This window comes from Rosa rugosa, chromosome 5 (assembly GCF_958449725.1).
Source record: "Rosa rugosa chromosome 5, drRosRugo1.1, whole genome shotgun sequence".
NCBI classification, from domain to species: Eukaryota; Viridiplantae; Streptophyta; class Magnoliopsida; order Rosales; family Rosaceae; genus Rosa; species Rosa rugosa.
The window spans coordinates 10,906,552-10,926,266 of NC_084824.1; the positions used below are offsets into that span (position 1 = coordinate 10,906,552).

At 39.0% G+C, this 19,715-nt stretch overlaps 4 protein-coding genes and 1 non-coding gene across 5 annotated transcripts in view; 3 read left to right on the top strand and 2 right to left on the bottom strand.

The window, feature by feature from the left end:
- The window catches only part of LOC133711190 (meiosis-specific protein ASY1-like), a 42,828-nt gene that overhangs the window by 14,108 nt on the left and 9,005 nt on the right, over positions 1-19,715 (top strand). The window lies entirely within an intron of this gene.
- On the top strand, positions 10,700-12,412 carry LOC133709592 (chlorophyll a-b binding protein, chloroplastic). Its single transcript, XM_062135384.1, has 5 exons — positions 10,700-10,860; positions 10,953-11,144; positions 11,330-11,367; positions 11,472-11,986; positions 12,089-12,412. Exons 1-5 carry the CDS (start codon positions 10,811-10,813, stop codon positions 12,098-12,100), a joined length of 807 nt encoding a protein of 268 aa, XP_061991368.1. The 5' UTR covers positions 10,700-10,810; the 3' UTR covers positions 12,101-12,412.
- Positions 13,324-13,954, bottom strand: LOC133709593 (uncharacterized). Its single transcript, XM_062135385.1, has one exon. The coding sequence runs from the start codon at positions 13,845-13,847 to the stop codon at positions 13,545-13,547; it is 303 nt and encodes a 100-aa protein (XP_061991369.1). The 5' UTR covers positions 13,848-13,954; the 3' UTR covers positions 13,324-13,544.
- On the top strand, positions 15,311-15,391 carry TRNAL-AAG (transfer RNA leucine (anticodon AAG)). Its single transcript has one exon. It is a non-coding gene; the product is annotated as a tRNA-Leu (tRNA).
- On the bottom strand, positions 15,807-19,598 carry LOC133709884 (alpha-ketoglutarate-dependent dioxygenase alkB). Its single transcript, XM_062135822.1, has 7 exons — positions 19,332-19,598; positions 19,107-19,258; positions 17,601-17,947; positions 17,147-17,285; positions 16,944-17,010; positions 16,705-16,826; positions 15,807-16,324 (listed from the first exon to the last, which is right to left on the bottom strand). Exons 1-7 carry the CDS (start codon positions 19,436-19,438, stop codon positions 16,185-16,187), a joined length of 1,074 nt encoding a protein of 357 aa, XP_061991806.1. The 5' UTR covers positions 19,439-19,598; the 3' UTR covers positions 15,807-16,184.

The window sequence follows — 19,715 nt, forward strand, 5'->3', positions numbered from 1 at the left end:
TGATGACTGGGAGAGTGCTAGGTCTTGTGTTTTGGCTAATTGTCCAGAGGCTAAGCCTTATGAAAGGTATGGGAAAAATTCAGTACTGTGTTATTACAATGAATAATTATTAATAGAATACAAAGGATGTTTAATTCATGTCTTAACACTTTTGACACATGAGCAGAAGGCATGTAAGGGAAGCTCAGGCCAATCGAGGCCGTCGTGTCACCTTGCTGCAATCTGAAAAAAGAGCTAAGAAGTCATTTCCCAATTGGTTTGACAAACTTGTAAGTGATTGAGCCACAATGTTATACTATAGAATATTGTAATCAGTTTTGTCATGGAATGAGGTTATGTAGTGAACTTGTCCTTGTATGTATAGGTTAATGGAATGCACAACGAGGGTGATCCACGGGTGACTGAAGATTTGTTGGCTTTGGCTAATGGCCCCAGCAAATGGTGTACTAGATACAAAAGTTATGTAAGCAATGGATTTAGATTTAAAGTGAGGAATGGATTGGAAGATGGTAAGCGTCAAAATTGGGGGGTGTGGCTCCAAGCAGAAATGTCTAGTTATGCAACTGCAAACGATTGCAACCATCGGGAAGGGATGGTTGGTTTCTACGGCGCCCTTGTTGATATAATTGAACTGCAATATCGCGGTGACAGAAACATTGTGTTATTTAAATGTGATTGGCCGGAGGTAAATTCACGCGGTGGTGGAGTGAAGAAGGATGAATATGGTTTTACTCTAGTTAACTTCAACAAGTGTATGGGACCTGAGGATCCGTACGTATTTGCATCGCATGCCATTCAAGCTATGTTTGTGAAGGATCCAACTGATGTTGAATGGCACGTTGCCATCAAGACCAGGCCTAGGGACTTTTTTGATATGTCTTCAACACCAATTGATGATCCATGTTCAAGGCAAGATCTAGAACATGTAACAGGTGATGATGATCATCTACCCATTAGGACAGATGTGAGAAGTAGAAAGGATTAAAAGCTGTTTGGGCAAGAGTGTTGAAAATGGGAGGACAGGTTGGTGACTCTTGAACTTGAAGTTGTATTAAAATCAGTAACTTAAAAAAGTTTGCTGCCATCTGATTCATATGTTTTTTTTGATGTATTTACCTACACAAATTGTAAGGTGATTAATCTCCAGGAAGCTACTTTATGTGAGATTGATTTTGTGACTCTTAACTTGAATGCCATATATCAAAGAATATGGCTTTTGTTAGTCAGTACATGTCCGTTGTCTGCAAGTTTATGCTTGTGATCCTATTTCACAAAGCATGTTATATCGAAGTGTTCTGGTAAGCTCATGGTGATGGACGTGCATAAGATATTAAATTTTTTTTTTTCAAATGTACAGGTGGCAATTATGGAACAGGATCCCGCTTGATTGTTTGAAAAGGACAGAAGTGTGGGAAAACCACAACTCAAACTAGAGCCAAAGTTGCTAACCCGGGAAAAGGAGGTTTGTGGGACCTGAAAAAGTTTTTAAAATGGACTGCCACGGGATGGTCAGCCATATTAACCCTTATCAATGTTAAAAGCATTCTCCAACCTCCCTCTCATCAGTTAGAAGAACAGAGACCTCAACCACATTTACAAATACAAAGGTAACGAAGGCTGAGCCATGGTGTTTGAAAATTTCATGGCTGAAATGTTGAATTGTATGGCTACTTTTTTACAAGTGAATCCAATTATCATTTAAGTTTTGTATACTTTGTTTTCTGTTTCAGCAAATAGGCTTCCTTTAGGTTGGATTCCCAGGTTTGAAGGTATGTAATTCTTTGGCTTGTCAGTTCATTTAATGATGCATATTCAATCTTCCTCTGCCCATAAGTTATATAATTGATGTGCTGTTAAATAAGAGTATATGCTGTAATTTGGTGATGGTGCATGTTTCCGGAAATTTAATATCCATATTAATATTTAAATGGGGTTGCTGCTTCTCATTAATATGAGAGTCTGTGCCCAAAGGCAATCCATTTAGTTGGCTAATACATATGGGCAACATTGATGCAGATGACCAATGATACGGTTGGGAACGGAAGTTGGGCTGTATCATTGGGTGCAGACATGGAGACGCAACAACCGCTAGATCCTTTGTACCATTACAACATGGAGGTGAATTCTGCTATGAATGATACAGCGGAGGAGACTGAAAATCCAAATTATGCTGAAAGATCGAGTGCAGCAAAGATGCGTCGATTTCGGACTAATAGAGGCCCTAATAGGCCTAGATGGGCCGCAAACGGGACGGTGGAGAAACTGAAGTTTAATGCCAAAGGACAACCAGTTGCACCACCTCACACAGTTGCCAGGTTCTCTAGGTTCTTGGGGTGGCTCGCATTGGAGTCATCGTTCTTCCCGATTGATAATACTGATTGGAGAAATTTCTACAAGGCCTCAAACATGGATGCTGCTTGGGAGAGGATTAAGGTAAGTAATCAAGTTTATAAAAAGATTTCATCCACAAGAATATATACAGCAATGAGGTAACTGGATGATATTGTTAAAATGTTATTATGTTAAGAATGAAATTGACCATGTTTGCCATCTGAAATCATATATTATTCATTCTAAGATAACATAATGTGGCTGCAATCCAATTGTGACTATGGAATTGTATTTATTGGTAGGGAACGATTGATTGGAGCAATGTAGATGTGGCAATGCAGCCATTTGTTCGCCGAGTCTGCGAACTCAAATTGAATGATAGGTGGAAGAGTTATAAGTCACGACTCAGGAGGTTATACTACAAGCCAAACATCGGTACTCCAAGGAGGTTTGCCTGCAGCCACCCTAGTGTGAACCAAGCCCAATGGAGGTCGCTCGTGGCTGAGTGGGATAAAAAGCCTAATCAGGTATTACAAATCATATAAGTTTTTAGGTCAATTCGACTGCACTATTTTGTTCCTCATTCAGGCATTACCCTATTAAAATTGAAAACTTTGGAACTGCTTCATTTTTCAACTATCTCGACTCATTATTGTTGGTTGCAGTGATGTAAAAAACGGAATGTATGATTGTTGTGTCCATCATACATGTGTTGAAATTTATTTAAAAATGCTTGAGACTTGGGGGGTCAGGGGATATTAAGAAGCAACAGAGCTGCTTGTTTAAACACATTATCCTTGATTTTGAACATATATGTTTGGTAATCCTAGGAACGTGCTTTGACATATGCCAACAATAGGAAGGAGCTAAGGTCGAGTCACACTAATGGAACAAAGACTTTTGCACAGATGCGATATGAATATGTGAGGATATTTCTGAAAATAGCTCCTGTATCTTATATTATGAAAGGAATTATATTTAAATGTTCATTCAATTTCAGGAACAAGTGAATGGTTATGCTCCTGATCGCATAACATTTTTCACAATGACACATACTCGTGAAGACGGAACAGTTGTAGATGCCGAGTCAGCAGATATAATAGTGAGTGATAAAATATTTGAATTACTAGTTTTCATGGTGTATGTATCGAAGCTTATGCACAACTGTCGGTTGACTTCTTTCAATGTTTCTAACAAGTGCAGGCCAAGTTCAAAAATGGATTAAAGGAGTATGAAGATAGGCAGGAGATACTGACAGATGAGATCCGGCACAAAGTGTACAGTGATGTACTTGGTCCAGAGAAAAGGAATCGCGTTAGAGGTTATGGTTTAGGTGTCCAATTCACTGATGTTCCAGGAGTTGTCACTGAGGCAAGAGGTATGTGTAGGGAAGTGCATACTCTCAGAGCTGCGTGGGAGCAACAAAAGCAAGCAACAGAAGAAGCTCATGTTGAAATAGAGAGTTTAAGGTTGGCTAATATCAACTTGGCTGAAGAGTTGAGACACGAGCAAGCCGTAACAATGGAGGCACACAAGAAAAAGATGGAAGATTCATTTGCAAAAATGAAGGAAAACATGATGAATGAGGTAAACAAGTTGTTTCATAACTCATCAAGTACTGATGGTGAAAGAGGTGTAATGGAGAATCAAATGCCATCAAAGGACAGAATAGATGAAGAGGATTGTGTAATGGCTGATCAGGAGAATGTTGAGGTCTATTCACCAATTATGCCATTTGATCTGAACAGTCTGTGAAGCTCAAGGTAAATATTCACCTTGTTTATGTGCTCTTTTGGTAAACATCAAGTAGCATGATGTTAGTTCTCTTCTAAGGCCATCAACATTCCCATTGAAATGGAGGAGCTAGTTCAAATAGATTGACTGCCCAGCAATGCAGTGTTACTTTTTGAAAAACATGGAAGATTTGAATGGTTTAGCACAATAGACAAGGTGAAGTGTATTAGGTAGGTATTATTAATGTTTTAGTTCTATGAACTTTGTATTGACTCTATTGGGATGTAAATGCCCTTCTGATGTAATGTTAATATTGATGATGATGTAATGTTAATATTGATGATGATTAATCTATGAGTACATCTTGGTGTTGTTGAAAATGAATACAGAATTCATGGTTTATTACAATTTACAAGCAGCTAAAGCATCCATACGTACTGCCATCAAACCAATTCAAATAAAATTCCATATTCCCACCATTTGCCATTACTGGCACTGATATTGGTGAGGCCAATGTCATGAATAATTGCTGGGTAGAGAGAACTTTTACCCACCATTATATGGAGGTGGGGGTTAATTACACACCAATATATGCAATGCAATGATAATTTTATCCATCAAATCCCAAACAAATCACACACCATTGCAGGGTCAGTGGGTCTTAATTACACACCATTTACAAGTTCACGAAGAAACGGTGGTTACAATTGATACCAACCATTGTACTATTGCTGACAAAAGATATGGGAAAAAGCAAAGTAGTTATTGACTACAAAATCCTCTAACATTCAAAATTAGACACCATTACAGTATTGGTGTTCTATGCCACAATGGAAACTGGAGCAAAGACCACTGACTGGGCTTGGGTGGCTGCATAGTGCCTAAAGCTCATATTGGTTGCTGTTGTAGGCAATAGGCACCCATAATAGATGGTGTCCTATAGCCAAAATTCTAGTAGTGGTATCCCCTTTAGCATCTCCATGGACCGGCCAACAATATCCATGAGATTTGGCACTCCAGTTGTTGCCATCGACCCTAACAAGATTGGTGTAGGTGTCGCAGGAACACCAGCGCTATACCTTGGAGTCTCTGACAGGATCACCTTAGACGGCTCTTTCCTAGCCGCCGCCGGAGTCACCTGACCTCCCACTACTAACCCTGTAGATCCGGTCAGCCCACCTCCACTTTTCTTAATCAAAAAATGATCACACACCCGATCACCATGGTCGAAAAGGCCACACTCTCTGCACCACCCTTTGACCTTCTCATAGACCAGATCCACCTCCGCCCTTACCGTCTCTGTAAAGCCAAAAGTCCGCTGCCCCCAGAGACGCCGACGAACGTCCAAGAGGACCCGGAAGCGTTGCTCAGGAGAACCCGGCTGCAGTGCAAACTTCTCTGCCCGCAGAAACCGGCCCATTGACGATCCAATCAGCATCAACGACTCTTCCGTCTGCAGACGTGGAGGTAGACGTCGCACCGTGACCCAGGCCTCCAACGAGTTCAATGGAACCAACTCCGGCGCCCCAAAGCCATCATACTCCTCCAGCAATAGCATCCGATTCTTGAAATGCCACGGGCCCCCGTGCAGAACTCTCTGACCTTCCTCCTTCACCGCAAAGCGGAACTGAAAACGGTCCCCTTCAACCTTCGTGATCGAGAGACGATCACGCAGGCCCCATACCGCCGCCATCGCCTTGGGCAATCCAGCAGCATCCTCTGCCCTAGGTGCCGACATACGACCCACCAGATAAAAGCCAGACGCAGCAACAACCGCTGCTCCAACTGCCCCAAACTCCACCACCGCGTCATCCGTCAGTGCAAGTACCGCCGCCAGTCGAGTCGCCATAGCCTCTGCCATCACGCCTCCGATCTATGATCGAGAACCGTCGTTCTCAACGTTGATATCCTCAGGTCAGCGAAACCCTAGCCGCCAACCTCTACCCTAGTTTTCAGAGAGAACTAGGTTTTTTTTAAAGATAAAATTTTTTTACCCACTCTTTTCTTTTTTTATTTATACTAAATATTCTTTTTTAGTTCTTCAATTGAGATCATAATTAGTAAGGCCTCATTTACATTTTTGCACTAAGCCTCTTAATTTTTAGGACCGGGCCCTGTATTCTCTTATCTGATATAAAAAACTATACCTTACAGTTAAAGAGTATACCTATGAGATCCAACAGTCAAAAACACTTTGGCATAACCTTATTTATGATTAACAAAGTGCTATACACTCGAACTGTCAAAAAACATATGTGCCCCTAACTAGATTAGGGATTGATCTGCCAACAATTAGGTAGTGATTAGGGCTATCTGTGTCCAATTTTGCAAGTTTGCAATGCACTCTAAAACTAGCAAACAGGGTGTTCATTATTGGCGCGCATTTGGATTTACGCCCCCCCCACAACTAATCACATTATTGAACCCAAACTCATGTCATGACCCATAGCATGTGCATTGTATGATGAATGGTGTGGAACATAAACTGAGAGACAGTATGATAAAAAAGGTTTCTGAGCAATTATAGTAGTGGTCAATATAATTAACAAACCAAATTGTTTCTAGCTGCTGCATCGATCATTTAGTACTTTCAGAACAATAACTCACTGGGACTATGAGAATCGACGATGATGGATACGACTCCGATCCGTCTTCGCTTGTTGACTCCGCAAAGAAGATGCAATCCAAACAAACGAGATCAATAGCTAGAATAATCTCATGTTAATCATTTTTACTTTTCTAATGACCCTACTTGTCTATCAAATATTCAAATATAGTAAGATTTGTATGTTATAATTCGCCTGAGGAATAATTAGGACAACGATTTTCTGTGGAAACATAATTGCATTACTGATAACCAGCACATGCTAGCTTGCATGCAGAACTGTAATTATGAGAATCGAATCCAATTTGGGGATGAAGTAAAGGAGATCGTAAGGATTTGTAGTTGCTAATTCTTGTATTAGCAGCCATGATTGGTAAACTGGGCCAAATACATATATATAACAATTCAAGAATGGTTTGATGATGTTCGTAGACCTCAAACAATTATCCGCAGCTATAATTAATTAACCACCATTTGTTTCCTTAAAAAGGTCCGTAATCTTCCACCAAACTAGATCTCTTTGTCGGCTGATTTAACATAAGGGGGTAAAATTTCGAAACGGTTGACTTAGCGAAGTACCAAACTCTTATTCTTGATTCATTCTGTATATTGGGATTTAAAGTAAGGATCAAATTACTCAACCCACCCACCGTTTAATTGTTCAGGAAGAAAGATCTCTTATAATTTTTATGCAGAGTAGGAGTAGCAGTCGATCGGTGACTGACTAAAACAGAGAATTAAAAGGGAGACAATGCATTAACACATTTGCCAGTATCTTCGTTACTCCCTAGTAAATCGTAACCAGTTAGCCAAGTTTGCTTGTTTAACGTACTTAAACATGTGTTACAAGAACTAACCCTACATGTGGGCCTTAATTTTCTTTGTAAAATATTCAGATATAACCGCCCTAAATCTAACTCTACATTGTGAGTATAATAAACAAGATCGATTCAGATTTGTAATCAAGCTCTTGATCGGTGGTTAGTTCGGGACTCATTATTCATTTTTTTTTTTGATGAAGGGACTCATTATTCATTAAAACCCTAGCCTTTTGAATCCTATATATGCATATCATTATTACCAGCATAATGGAAGATACCTTCCCCTAGCTAGTACTGGTTAAGCGGAGCAACTAAGCTTCATAACTGTCCTGATATAGTAGAGTAGTTAGATTCCAAAATTCAATACAGACAGACTGGGTTTGACCGGCCGGCCAGAACGGGAATGCAAAGTTGAGAGTATAGTACGTCACTATACTCAAGGTTTTTAATACTCGTTGATTTTCATACGCGACCTCCTCTGTCGATCAACACCCGGTCGGCCAGTAGTGTGTAACAAATTCTTCACAGTAGTCTCACCTAAGCAAAAACGTATGGATTTTGTGTTTTTCCCCACTTTTCAATCATACATTCACATCTTAACCGTTCTGTTTTTAGGTCCTAATGTATAGATCACCTCTGCAAAATTTCAACCAATTTGGTGATCGTTAAGGCATTCAAAACTGCAATTTACACGAACGAACCAAATCTGTCGAACCGGAACCGTTCGTATATATTGTTGTAATTTGCAGTTTTGAATGCCTTAATGATCACCAAATTTGCTGAAATTTTGCAGAGGTGATCTATACATTAGGACCTAAAAACTGAACGGTTAAGATGTGAAAATGTGATCGAAAAATGGATCAAAACTGGAAATCCGTACGGATCGAAAAACTGCGGACGTCCGCAGTGGAGAACCGCTGTATATATATATATATATATATATATATATATATATATATACTATTATTAAGAGAATAGAGTTTGTCAATCAAAACTGAATATTTTGACAGAAGTAACCCTATAATATTATAAAATATTGAATAACATTTAATCTGTTGGGGTACACATGTAAAACACAAATAGAAATTTTTTTTTTTTTTAAACCACTCAAAGAACTCTCGCCTCCAACACCACGTCCAAGAAACCACCCACGTTCGTTAACCGATCAAGAACCGCTGGGGTACCAACACCATCCCATTTTCATTAAATCAGATATTAACAACTCATGGTATCTTTGCTCGAATTCACAGCAACTCCAACTGCATAGCTTCTTATCATATGAATTTTCCTTTAAATTTCTAGATATCTAATTCATTATTAATTGATTTTGTTGAAACTGAGAAGGGTTTTTAATGTGACATAGGTTCTACAAGAGAGGAAATTGAGAATATATGCCCATTGTTTTTGTTGGCAACTGCATCTGCAAAGCTTGTTTCCCAGTAGACCTGGCTTCTTCTTCTTTCTTATTTTACTAATCCGGCAAGGGGAAAAAAACAAAGACCATGGGGAAATACCGTCTATGATCGATGGATCTCCGATCGGGAAACTGAGTGGTTTCGAGACTGCTGCTATTGTCACCATAGAATTTTTGTCAAGGTCTACCTGGTTTTTTGTGCAGTGTGTTCTTGCGGTGTGTTTTCTTTCTATCTATAATTTAGTCTGAAACTTGAATCAATGTTTCTATCTATATTTTAGTCTTTTCACTGACTTTCCTTCTTTACTTTTTTCTCCTTATGATGTCATTGTTTTGCAGCTCGGTTTAAAGTGGGCTAACCATGAAACAATATATAGGACACTACTTTCAGATCCTTTATCCAAAAGTCTCTATTCAGTGCAAAGGGTTCTCATAGTTCTCAAAGGTGAGAATACATTCTCTGTATTTCATGTCTGGGACTTGAGTTTTATTATTTTTTATTTTTGGCAATGTATGGACTTGGCTTTTAAGCTGCATGCAGAATGCTCTACAAATTTTGATTTTACTGGGTCAATTTCTTCTACCAGGGATGTGTATCATCCATTTGAAACAATATATATATTTTTTTTTCAATAGAAAACAGTAATAATATTGTTATCATATTAGTATTTTTTTTTTTTTTTATCATGGTACTATATTCATAAGAAGAATTAATATTTCCTAAATTCTAAAGATCACATATGTGTTTCACACGCATCGCGTGTGTGAATTGCTAGTATTGATAAATGCAAGCAAAACAGTCAATTGCAATGGATGAAACTGAAATAGGTTATGAGTTGGTATTTATCTAATTGCAAGGGGTATATAATAATAAATCATAGGCAATAATTAATCTCACAATAAACGTTTCAAATTAAAGTGACAATCAAACCGAGGGGAACTAATAGTTAAGTACCAATCATTATCTCTTTTTCGCTTCCGTCAAAATTTTGTAGCACTTACATTCCAACAATTCTCGTTCATATGATCATATCAAGCAAACATGAGTTCATCTTTCACCATCGTTCTTGTTCCGTTAATTCATATTATGCTCATAGTTGGTACAAGTGGCTATCAGGATGACGGCGTTTACATCGAAAACCGTCTGTTTCTGGAGCAGCCCTTTACAATCCACTGTAAATCAGGAGACAATGAATTTGACGAGCTCAAAGTCGATTTCGCATTTCAATTATATTTTACACACAGCGTTTTTCATAACACATTGTTCTTTTGCGGTGTTCGTTGGGCAGGGTTCGGAAATGTGAGATATTTTTATGCCTACAGGGACGACATGAAGTATGAATGTGTTAATTAGTATGATGAAATTACATTTCTAATGTCCGCTTCAGAACAGTCCTCCGATACATGATTTTTTTTTTCTTTTTCTTAAGGGTTACAAGCTGTAACAGTGTGATTCATCATCGTATACCTGTATAGGAACTTCCTTTTTGAAGGACCTATCTTGAAAAAGATTAGTTTTTGTTTTCTTAGATTCTTTTGGATTTCCGTGGGCCTAAATGCTTGGGCTTAGCCCGTAGACTGAAGACGCACACTTAGGCCCCAGTAATTTATAAATCAATACGGACCACAAATTTTAGATTAAAAAAATCTTTCAACTTATACCAGAAACCTGAACCACAAGCTTGTGATTATTCCAGGTAAGCTCAAGAACGGGAGGTGTGGAAGGTAGAAGGGGCCTAGTCTCAGATTCTATATGCCACATGGCACCCCAAAAACCAATCGGACACCTCTCTCCTATCCTCTAAGATAAGCAAACCCTTCATACATTAACACATTTTCATTTTCGTACTTCACCAATCAAAGAAAGAAAAAGAAGCTTGAGTTGGTTAAATCTCATAGTCAAAAATGGCTTCTGCTTGGGCTTCATCTGCCATTGCAGCTGTGTCTTCTCCCAGGTAAGCTCTCCATTTTATAAGATGTGAACTGCTTGTGTTTAATATTTGAACAAAGAGTTGATGAAGAGATGGAATATATGATCATATCGCAGCTCGCAGAAAGCGGGGTCTGCTTTGGCAGCAACAAAGGCTTCGTTTTTTGGCGGGAGGAAGCTGAGAGTGAGAAACGTGGCAGCACCGAGTGGATCATCATCAACTTCTTTTAGAGTATGTGCTACTGCTGCTGACCCTGACAGACCCCTATGGTTCCCGGGAAGCACCCCTCCTCCATGGCTAGACGGGAGGTTCGTAATTATATTTTGTAGAAACTAGTCTGACATGTTGTGTTATCGAAAAATATATGACTTTGGACTACTGATGAAGTGAACTTTTATTGGAGTGTTTGGTTGATTTAGATCCATAGTTTCGCAACGTAACATGCATGTTAGTTAATCCTAGTTTCTAATTGTTTTTGTACTATATAATGCAGCCTTCCAGGAGACTTTGGCTTTGATCCGCTTGGTCTTTGTAAGTCAAAATCCGTGACATTGTCCCTCAAGAATTTCAAATTAATGAACTAAACGGATGCTTATGAAAACTGTAACTAATATTTGCTTGTGTTGAACATGCAGCATCTGACCCTGACAGCCTAAAGTGGAACACACAAGCCGAGCTCGTACACTGCCGGTGGGCGATGTTGGGCGCCGCCGGGATCTTCATCCCAGAATTCTTGACAAAGATTGGCATCCTAAACACTCCTTCATGGTACACAGCAGGAGAACAAGAGTACTTCACTGACACTACCACCCTTTTCATTGTTGAGCTGATTTTCATCGGGTGGGCCGAGGGGAGGAGATGGGCTGACATCCTCAAGCCTGGGTCTGTTAACACCGACCCAATCTTCCCCAACAACAAGCTCACCGGGACAGACGTAGGATACCCAGGCGGGCTCTGGTTCGACCCACTTGGATGGGGAAGTGGCTCACCCGAGAAGATCAAGGAGTTGAGGACAAAGGAGATCAAGAATGGGAGATTGGCTATGTTGGCTGTGATGGGTGCTTGGTTTCAACACATCTACACCGGTACCGGCCCCATTGACAACCTCTTTGCTCACCTTGCTGATCCCGGCCACGCCACTGTTTTTGCAGTAAGTACTGCTGAGTACACTTGAATTAGATGAGATTAAGGCAGTGATATAACATATTTATAGTTGCTTAGGCTAACAGTTAATCATTGTGGCTTGTCACAGGCTTTCAAGTGAGGAAATATTGTGGGAGAATTCCGTTTGGATTCAAGTTTGGAAGAAGGGGCAACTATGGTGATCACATATCATTAATCTGAGGACGGAGGCTTACGGTAATGTTTGAAGCCAAGGGAAATTTGTAGGACTAAGACCTGTAAACTTGTTATGTGATTTGATAGAACCATCTTCTGGTGTACAAATATCTGTTTGGACTTGAACTCCATAAATATGTATTAAATCAGTTGTTCGTGCAATGTTTGTTAAGTGAAGCAACACTCTTGTGACGGAAAATGTCCACTGATTAACATGAATGTACAATTCATTTATCTATTGACAAGAGGTACACAAAGAAATCAAAACTTCAAAACCCATGTCACAGTTTAAGGTTTAAATGAGTACTTTTCACAAAATTATCACTTTCGCCGGATTTGAGCAGCAAATCCTGATTTGGGCAGAACAGAAAGAATTCTTGCTGCTTCTATATGGCAAATTTAGAACTAATAAACTAGCTTTCATTTCCTTTGGATCCCAGCTAACCTTCACAAGGTTAAAGCCTCAAAATAGTTTATTCAGGATGAGGCAGGCAAGTCTCAGATGAGAGCAGTAACATATTTAATCATTTGATATATCAGATATAGAGGATAAGGACATATAGGTATTCAAGATCTACCTCACCATTCCCTCAAGTTGATAAAAGAAAAACATAACAAAAGGTTATCTTTATCTTTTCTAAATGCACTAATTTTTAAAGCTATGCTTATGTAAGCCAACTCATTACTGGTTAGAATGCAAGAAATTAAAAAGGCAAAATAACCATCTATGCTTATTGTCAAGGCTCATGAGCAAGGACTCGGAAATTTTAGAACTTGACAAGGTAATATACTAATATTCCCTATGAACAAAAAATCTTTAAGCTTCAACATCATACATTCAAATTAATGCATTATTATCAACTAAAAGACATGTCTCATATAGTAAAATGTCAATCTTCTCTTGGCTCTAACTAATTGTTTTGTACCAAAGGATTGGTGCATAAGCCAAAAATCACCATTTTCTGAATTAGATCGAGTAAAATGGGTGCTCTTGATGTCCCTAATTTCAAGTATCCATCAATGAACAACCAAGAATTTTGCTTTAAGCTACAAATCTGCTCAACAAGTAAACTTTACTAACCAAACTATGTAATTGAATGGAACCCCGGAAACATTCAACTCAAAAATACCCAAAATTGTGAATACGCATACAGACAAATTTTAGCTATGAAGATATTCATTATATGAGCAAAAGTGATGTGATTACATTACAGCCTAATAAAAATGAACTTACTTCTCCAATCCCTCAAAGTATCATCACCTTTTAACTATATTACATGATTCAATTTCAACTCTTTTTCTTTCTGAAAAAAAATCAAAGAGGGCAAGAGAGAGAGAGAGAGACTATAAACATTTCTTCAACAACCGAATTAGCCCGAACCGGGTGGCGGGTTTTGACGCCTTACGGAGAGCTGAACGGGTAGAGGCCGACCCGTACCCGACCCGCCACAGCTGCTGCAGAAAGTCCGACCCGACCCGGAACAGGTCCGGCACCCGACATCACCATCCGACCATCGCTTGCAGAGGCAGCTGACCCGACCCGTTCCGTTGCAACTGGGGCACCGAGGAAACGGCCCGGCCATGGGTTTGTCCATCAGCGATTTGACGATGGCCGCTCCGGCCAAGACGCCGAGGCCCTGAGCTATCTGGGTCAACACGATCGGACCGCCCATTTCAGAATGTGGGTGTGAGAATCTGAGACCTTATCGAGTAGAAGAAGAAGAAGAGGCAGAGAAAAAGGGAGCGAAGATGAAGAAGGGAGATTTTTCTAGTTTTTGTTGCGTGCGAAAATTTGGAGATATAAAGGTCAGGGAGTGGCCAAGTGGTGGTGGAATCGTACACGTAGACTAGAATTGTATATTTGGTTTTTTGTGGAGGTGTTTGATTTTGTTTTGGGCTTTTCTTTCTTTCTTGTATTACTGAATTTCTGTGATGGATTTGTTTTGATTTGGGTTGGGTGTTCTAGTTGGGCATCACATGATGGATGGATGGATGGATGTTTGTGACTTGTGGGTGATGTTAAGTCTAGGGTTTTGAGGATTAATTTGGGGTAAAAAATATCTTGGGAGTGGATAATGAAATGTGAATTTTCTCCCTTCCTAGTTAGATCGTAGATTTTTCTTCTGATTTTTATCGACCGGTTGCAAAATAGGTAATGTGACACTTGAAAAATTTGATGTGATCGGAGGATTACTTCAATCACTTGATTTTTAGTATGCAGTTCTTTTGATGAAAAATATTGTGTCTAAAAAAGACATGCGCGGACAAGCGAAGTGTGGTTAAGAATGTTTATTTATATATAATTAATTTTATTTATCTCTTTTGTTACTTGAACAAGATGAGAGAGTGCAAAAATAACTAAAATGAATGTTGACATTGTAATATCAAGCCCCACACACTGATATGCTTATCAATTGACATAATCTTTTGAAAATTTGGTACACTATTTTATTTTCTATTTGCCTTCTCCTTCCAAACATATGATGGGTAATGGTGGCTTGGTGTTGTTGAAGTTAAGAAGTCAAGTCAAGAGCGAGTAGTGTGCATAATCAAGTATTATCCTCATTCCTCAACAGAGAAAAGTATTTATGATATGCAAAGTGTTACGGCACCAATTAAGTAGCATCAAATTGGTGGAGGAACGGTTCGATCAGCAGCCATAAGAAGATGGATATTATAATTTGTGTTCAAAGCTGAACAACCAAATTCTTTGTTTTATATGATGATTGATGTTTATATATTTCTAAACAAAATTGTTGAATTTTTCATTGCGTTGATTATCATGTCATCTCTTTCTTATTAACAGAAACAATTGTCCAGTGTCTATTACTTACATATGAACCATGTTTTTCAGCGCCGCCCAATTTCAGTTGAAATCCTCTGTTGTCAGTATTCTACCGTCCTGTTTTGTTTGACGCTGTTAGAAATTACCAGCTGTGAGTTGGTCAGTTGGTGGTGTGCAGTCGGTGCATTTGGCCAAACACCAAATCAACGGTCAAACCTAGTGAACAGAGGCTACCAATTCGCAGGTTCGCCGTTGGTACTGTCCACAAGTGTGTTCTGTGGTCGAAAGGGAGGATTGCTGTTTCATTTCGTCTATAAGAGATAGTATTAGGAAATTAAAACTTGCATAAAAGTTGAGATGGCCGAGTTGGTCTAAGGCGCCAGATTAAGGTTCTGGTCCGAAAGGGCGTGGGTTCAAATCCCACTCTCAACATTCTATTTTTTACTTTATCGATTTCTGCATTTTATTACTTCACTTCTAACCTGCAAGTTAGTTGCAAATTTGTGTTTGTGTTTGGAATAAGCAAAATTCAGAAGCTCAAGCAAATGGATACTTTGGTGTTTGATTAATTACTTGCAGATATTGAACTGTATTCTAGTTTTTACTTCTCTCTTGGTGTAACCACTCATCTTTCTACAAGTCAGAATGTTGAGCTCAGTAGTTTTCTTGTGAAGTAATGCTCTTTGCGTAATGTAATGTGCAGATTATTGATTCTGAATTTTGCTTATTCCAAACACAAACACAAATTTGCAACTAACTTGCAATTACGCAAAGAGCATTACTTCACAAGAAAACTACTGAGCTCAACATTCTGACTTGTAGAAAGATGAGTGGTTACACCAAGAGAGAAGTAAAAACTAGAATACAGTTCAATATCTGCAAGTAATTAATCAAACACCAAAGTATCCATTTGCTTGAGCTTCTCACAGATAATAGAGCATACTACAAAATTGAGTTGCAAGTAAATTAAACTTGCACGTCCCATGCATCTGCTAGGAACTTTACGAAGAAAAAAAAAAAATTAACACCCCCAGTTACAATCGAACTCCCAAGAACATAGATTGGCACTAGTAAGATTCAATTCCTACCAATGCTACTTCCATCTACAAATGGCTTTTGGGGGCTTTTTGCTGCTGTAATCACTAAAAATTCTATGTTGCCAAAAAATGATTCCCACTGACTCCGAAATCATCTCTCTGATTTGGAGAAAAAACAAGATGAATTCTCAGAATACTTGTCTAATGTTGATGTTGATTCTTGAAGTTTGGATGTATTCTAAAAAACTTGAATCATCCTCGTGTGAGAACTGCTGCTCAAGAGGCACAATTTCAGCATTTTCTCTGTCTGTGAATATCCGAGGCACGCCTGCAATACAAGAAAGCAAAGCATCTGTAATGAATATATGTTCTGGGAATTTATTTATCAATATATGTTCTGCAAAATGGAATAGTCAAACTGTACTGTTTATTACAAGAAAGCGCTTCAGTTGAGGGGCAATGATAGAACTGTTGGTTTAAAACAGGCATTTCAGGCAGCCCACATATGGTACGCAGAAGCAAAACATTAAGAACCAAACAATCATTGCCTCATTGCCTCCATCAAATCAATCACTTTCCTCACTTGTTGATTGGTCTTACCATCAACAGATTAATTATCAGAATCAGTTTACAGATTAATCATCAGAATCAGTTTAATAGCTAAAAAGAACATTAACCATTTCAAGATAGCTGAAGACTCGCACATACCATGAAAGCATTCTCTTGCTTCTCCAGCCATAAGTACAACATCACCACTTCGAAGGAACATTGCTAATGGAGGATCCTCTCTAAGCTTTCCTCCCAGAAGGAATATTGCTTTGCAGCCTAAACTGAGAAAAGTAGAGATAAATCAGCACTTAAGGAGGTGTTTACTCGATTTTGTTTTCTTTTTTTCTTGACAATCAACGACGACCAAGATACATAAATCAAATGGCACAGCAAGATACCTCATGCTTACAATAGGCTTACTCCAATCAGCTTCCATGTCATCCAGGTGCCCCCCAAGCATATCACCTAGAGAAAACAGAAAATCGAAGATAAAAAAAAATGTTGATCCTAACCTGTATAAGTTTCCCAATCAAAAAGGAAGACCACTAGTAAGTGGTCACAATCTGCTAACATAAGCCATTCCCCACCCCCCTAGTAATACCTAAGCCAAAGTAGTTCACTATTGCAGCTTCAGGCTGGAAATCTTCACTCGAGGGCATTGCAGGTGCTGCCAGTTTTTTAGCCAGTTGACAGAGTGTATCAGGGATCTTTTTATGTGGAAGGGAAACATCATAGTTTCGCTACATCAAGAAGACAAAATTAGATATGTGATGTGACACAGCTTGAATGCATTTAGTGTGGTGTCATCTCATAGTTATTTACAAATAGATATTATCCATTATTTACAATAGTCAGGAATCATTTTTAACTTGAAAACATTAGTTTCTGTTTATTAGAGAAGATCCTCAAGCATATAAGAAAATCAATTTAATAAGCACCAGTTGAACAACCAAAAATCATTTGCCAACCAAAATCTGATGGCATCCAAGTTACATGTCATTCTTAGAGCTAGTGCTTGATATGCATTCTAAATTGGAAAATGAATCATCAAGTACCTTGGACCACTCAAATTGCAGGCCAAGGGTGCTCCAACGCAGTTTCCGCAACAGAACTGAAGCTGAAATTGATTTGCATGAGTTTCCTTTTGATGATGTTTCATGTTCCTCAAAGAACTTCCACCCTTGATCATCTCTATTGCTGACAGAAGGATTACATTCAGAATTTGAATTCTCTTTTGCAACTAAAATTTTCCTCTCCTTTGCTGCAATAAATAAATCATTTATAGGCCCATAAAAAGCATTGTGATTTGTTCTGTTAGGAGGCTGTGGGAAGCTGGTTAAACTCTCCTTTATCCATTGACATTGTTGTTCTATAGTCAGTGCTCCTGGAATGAAATAAAATCCTGTATGTTTCGAGAAGGAAATATATGTTAGAAATAAAAAACAATGGTTGGCTCACACCGTAATATTAAGATTTTCAGAATACTGCTTTTTGTGCCTTTGAATTTTATCGTTCATTCATTAACTGAGATGAAAGACAACTGTGATACAAGAAAACAACACGCAAATAGGAAACAAACAGCATATGTCCCACTGCCACAGCAGTAAATAACATAAACAAAGGAACACCCCAGAGAATAAAACCGTCAGGAAAACTCCACCCACTAAGCCATCTCTAGGCATTCCTCTCAAACAAAATCAGGAGAGGTTAAGAGGCCGTCAAAGACCAAAATCTCCACTAGAGGAGATGGGGGTGAATTCATCCAAGATAAAGGGCACTTATATCTGTTTGATATTGAAGCCACCCACTCAGCAGTTCTATTTGCTTGACGATGCACCCACTTATTTCTCTTTGATATCGTAAACTAATCTGGCAATCCTCTAATTTATCTACCAACTGTCTATTCCAAGGTCCCTCATGAAATTTATTCCAGCACTCCTCAACCACCTGCTTTCAGTCTTCTCTGGTTAGCCACTGAGCTTCAAATTTGAACTGTTTATGAGATTTTTCCTCATCGAAATCTTCATCCACAAGAACTGGATTGTGGTCCGACCCCGTAGCTAGCAGTTTGAACACTTTTTACTCTATTGTTTACCAATAAAATGATTAAAATCTATCACACAAGAGACCCTGAATTCCTGATTTCTGAATCCCTATACTTGCAACCTCACAAATCTACACTAAATCCCGCGTTTAAGACTTCCAGTAGTGAAAAAGAGACCACATATACGAGAGAGTCTAGTTTCCTAATAGCTTGAACTTTGAAGAACACACAATAATTTTATCCCCAAAGGATAAAACTCTCTGATTAACAGGCAAAAAGGACCTAAAAGCTAATTCACAAATCGATTTCGCATTGAAATTTACTGCCATTTTAAGATCCAGCTGAAGCAACTGATTGCTTAACCAGCATTGCAGTCAACACTTCTCAAAACACCTATGACATGCAATTAGAATAACACTAGCAACTAGAATACCGCTTCGAATCTGGATTCAATTCATGCAAAGTAAGAAATACTTGTAGCAAATAATTACAAAGTATGAAAGTTAGAGATTGATGCCTGGGCGATTCTCTACGGAGAAAACAGGACGGTCCAGACCGCACCGAACTGGAGCGATTCCAGATGGAAGCTCAGCGTTTTGATCATGTGATTCTAGAATGGACTTGAAATCCAAAACCTCAGATAAATCCACCGGCTTCGGTTGCTTTTTCCTGAAAAATCACACATGCATTTTGATTAGTTACTGCAAATTCGAAGCGAATTCGGAATCGGAATCGGAATTACTTCTTGGGGGTTCTGTAAGTGTCTTGGTAATAGAGCTTGTACTTCTTCTCGGCTTTTCGGAAAGCGGTTCGCTCCAAATCCTCCGAAGCCGAATCGGATCCGTACATCTTCGACGAGTCGCCGCCTGAGTTAACTCGGAGTCGTGAAACGAAATGAGCGGGAAAAAAGGTGATCGGAGGGAGGGGGTTTCGGTTTTACTAGGGTTCTGTGGCGGACGTTGCTCGCAACCATTACTGGGTTTAGCGTCCCGGTGGTAATTTTCTGGGTCAGGTATTTTAATTTTTTTTACTTGGTTTTTTACAGTTTTACTCAGCTTCGATTAAAGTAGATATATCTTTACCGCCAAATCCCAACCCGCCTTTTTCTTTTCCTCACGTTTTTCTT

Bases quoted from the DNA above. Each gene is read 5' to 3' on its own strand.
- LOC133709593 (XM_062135385.1), bottom strand. From the start codon at position 13,847: ATGGGCGGTCCGATCGTGTTGACCCAGATAGCTCAGGGCCTCGGCGTC.
- LOC133709884 (XM_062135822.1), bottom strand. From the start codon at position 19,438: ATGTACGGATCCGATTCGGCTTCGGAGGATTTGGAGCGAACCGCTTTC. The intron at 17,948-19,106 runs GCATCAATCTCT...CGAAACATACAG, and splicing joins CTCCGTAGAGAATCGCCCAG to GATTTTATTTCATTCCAGGA. The intron at 17,011-17,146 runs GTATTACTAGGG...TGTTTTCTCTAG, and splicing joins AGTGAACTACTTTGGCTTAG to GTGATATGCTTGGGGGGCAC.
- LOC133709592 (XM_062135384.1), top strand. From the start codon at position 10,811: ATGGCTTCTGCTTGGGCTTCATCTGCCATTGCAGCTGTGTCTTCTCCC. The intron at 11,145-11,329 runs GTTCGTAATTAT...TATATAATGCAG, and splicing joins CCTCCATGGCTAGACGGGAG to CCTTCCAGGAGACTTTGGCT. The intron at 11,368-11,471 runs GTAAGTCAAAAT...TTGAACATGCAG, and splicing joins CTTTGATCCGCTTGGTCTTT to CATCTGACCCTGACAGCCTA.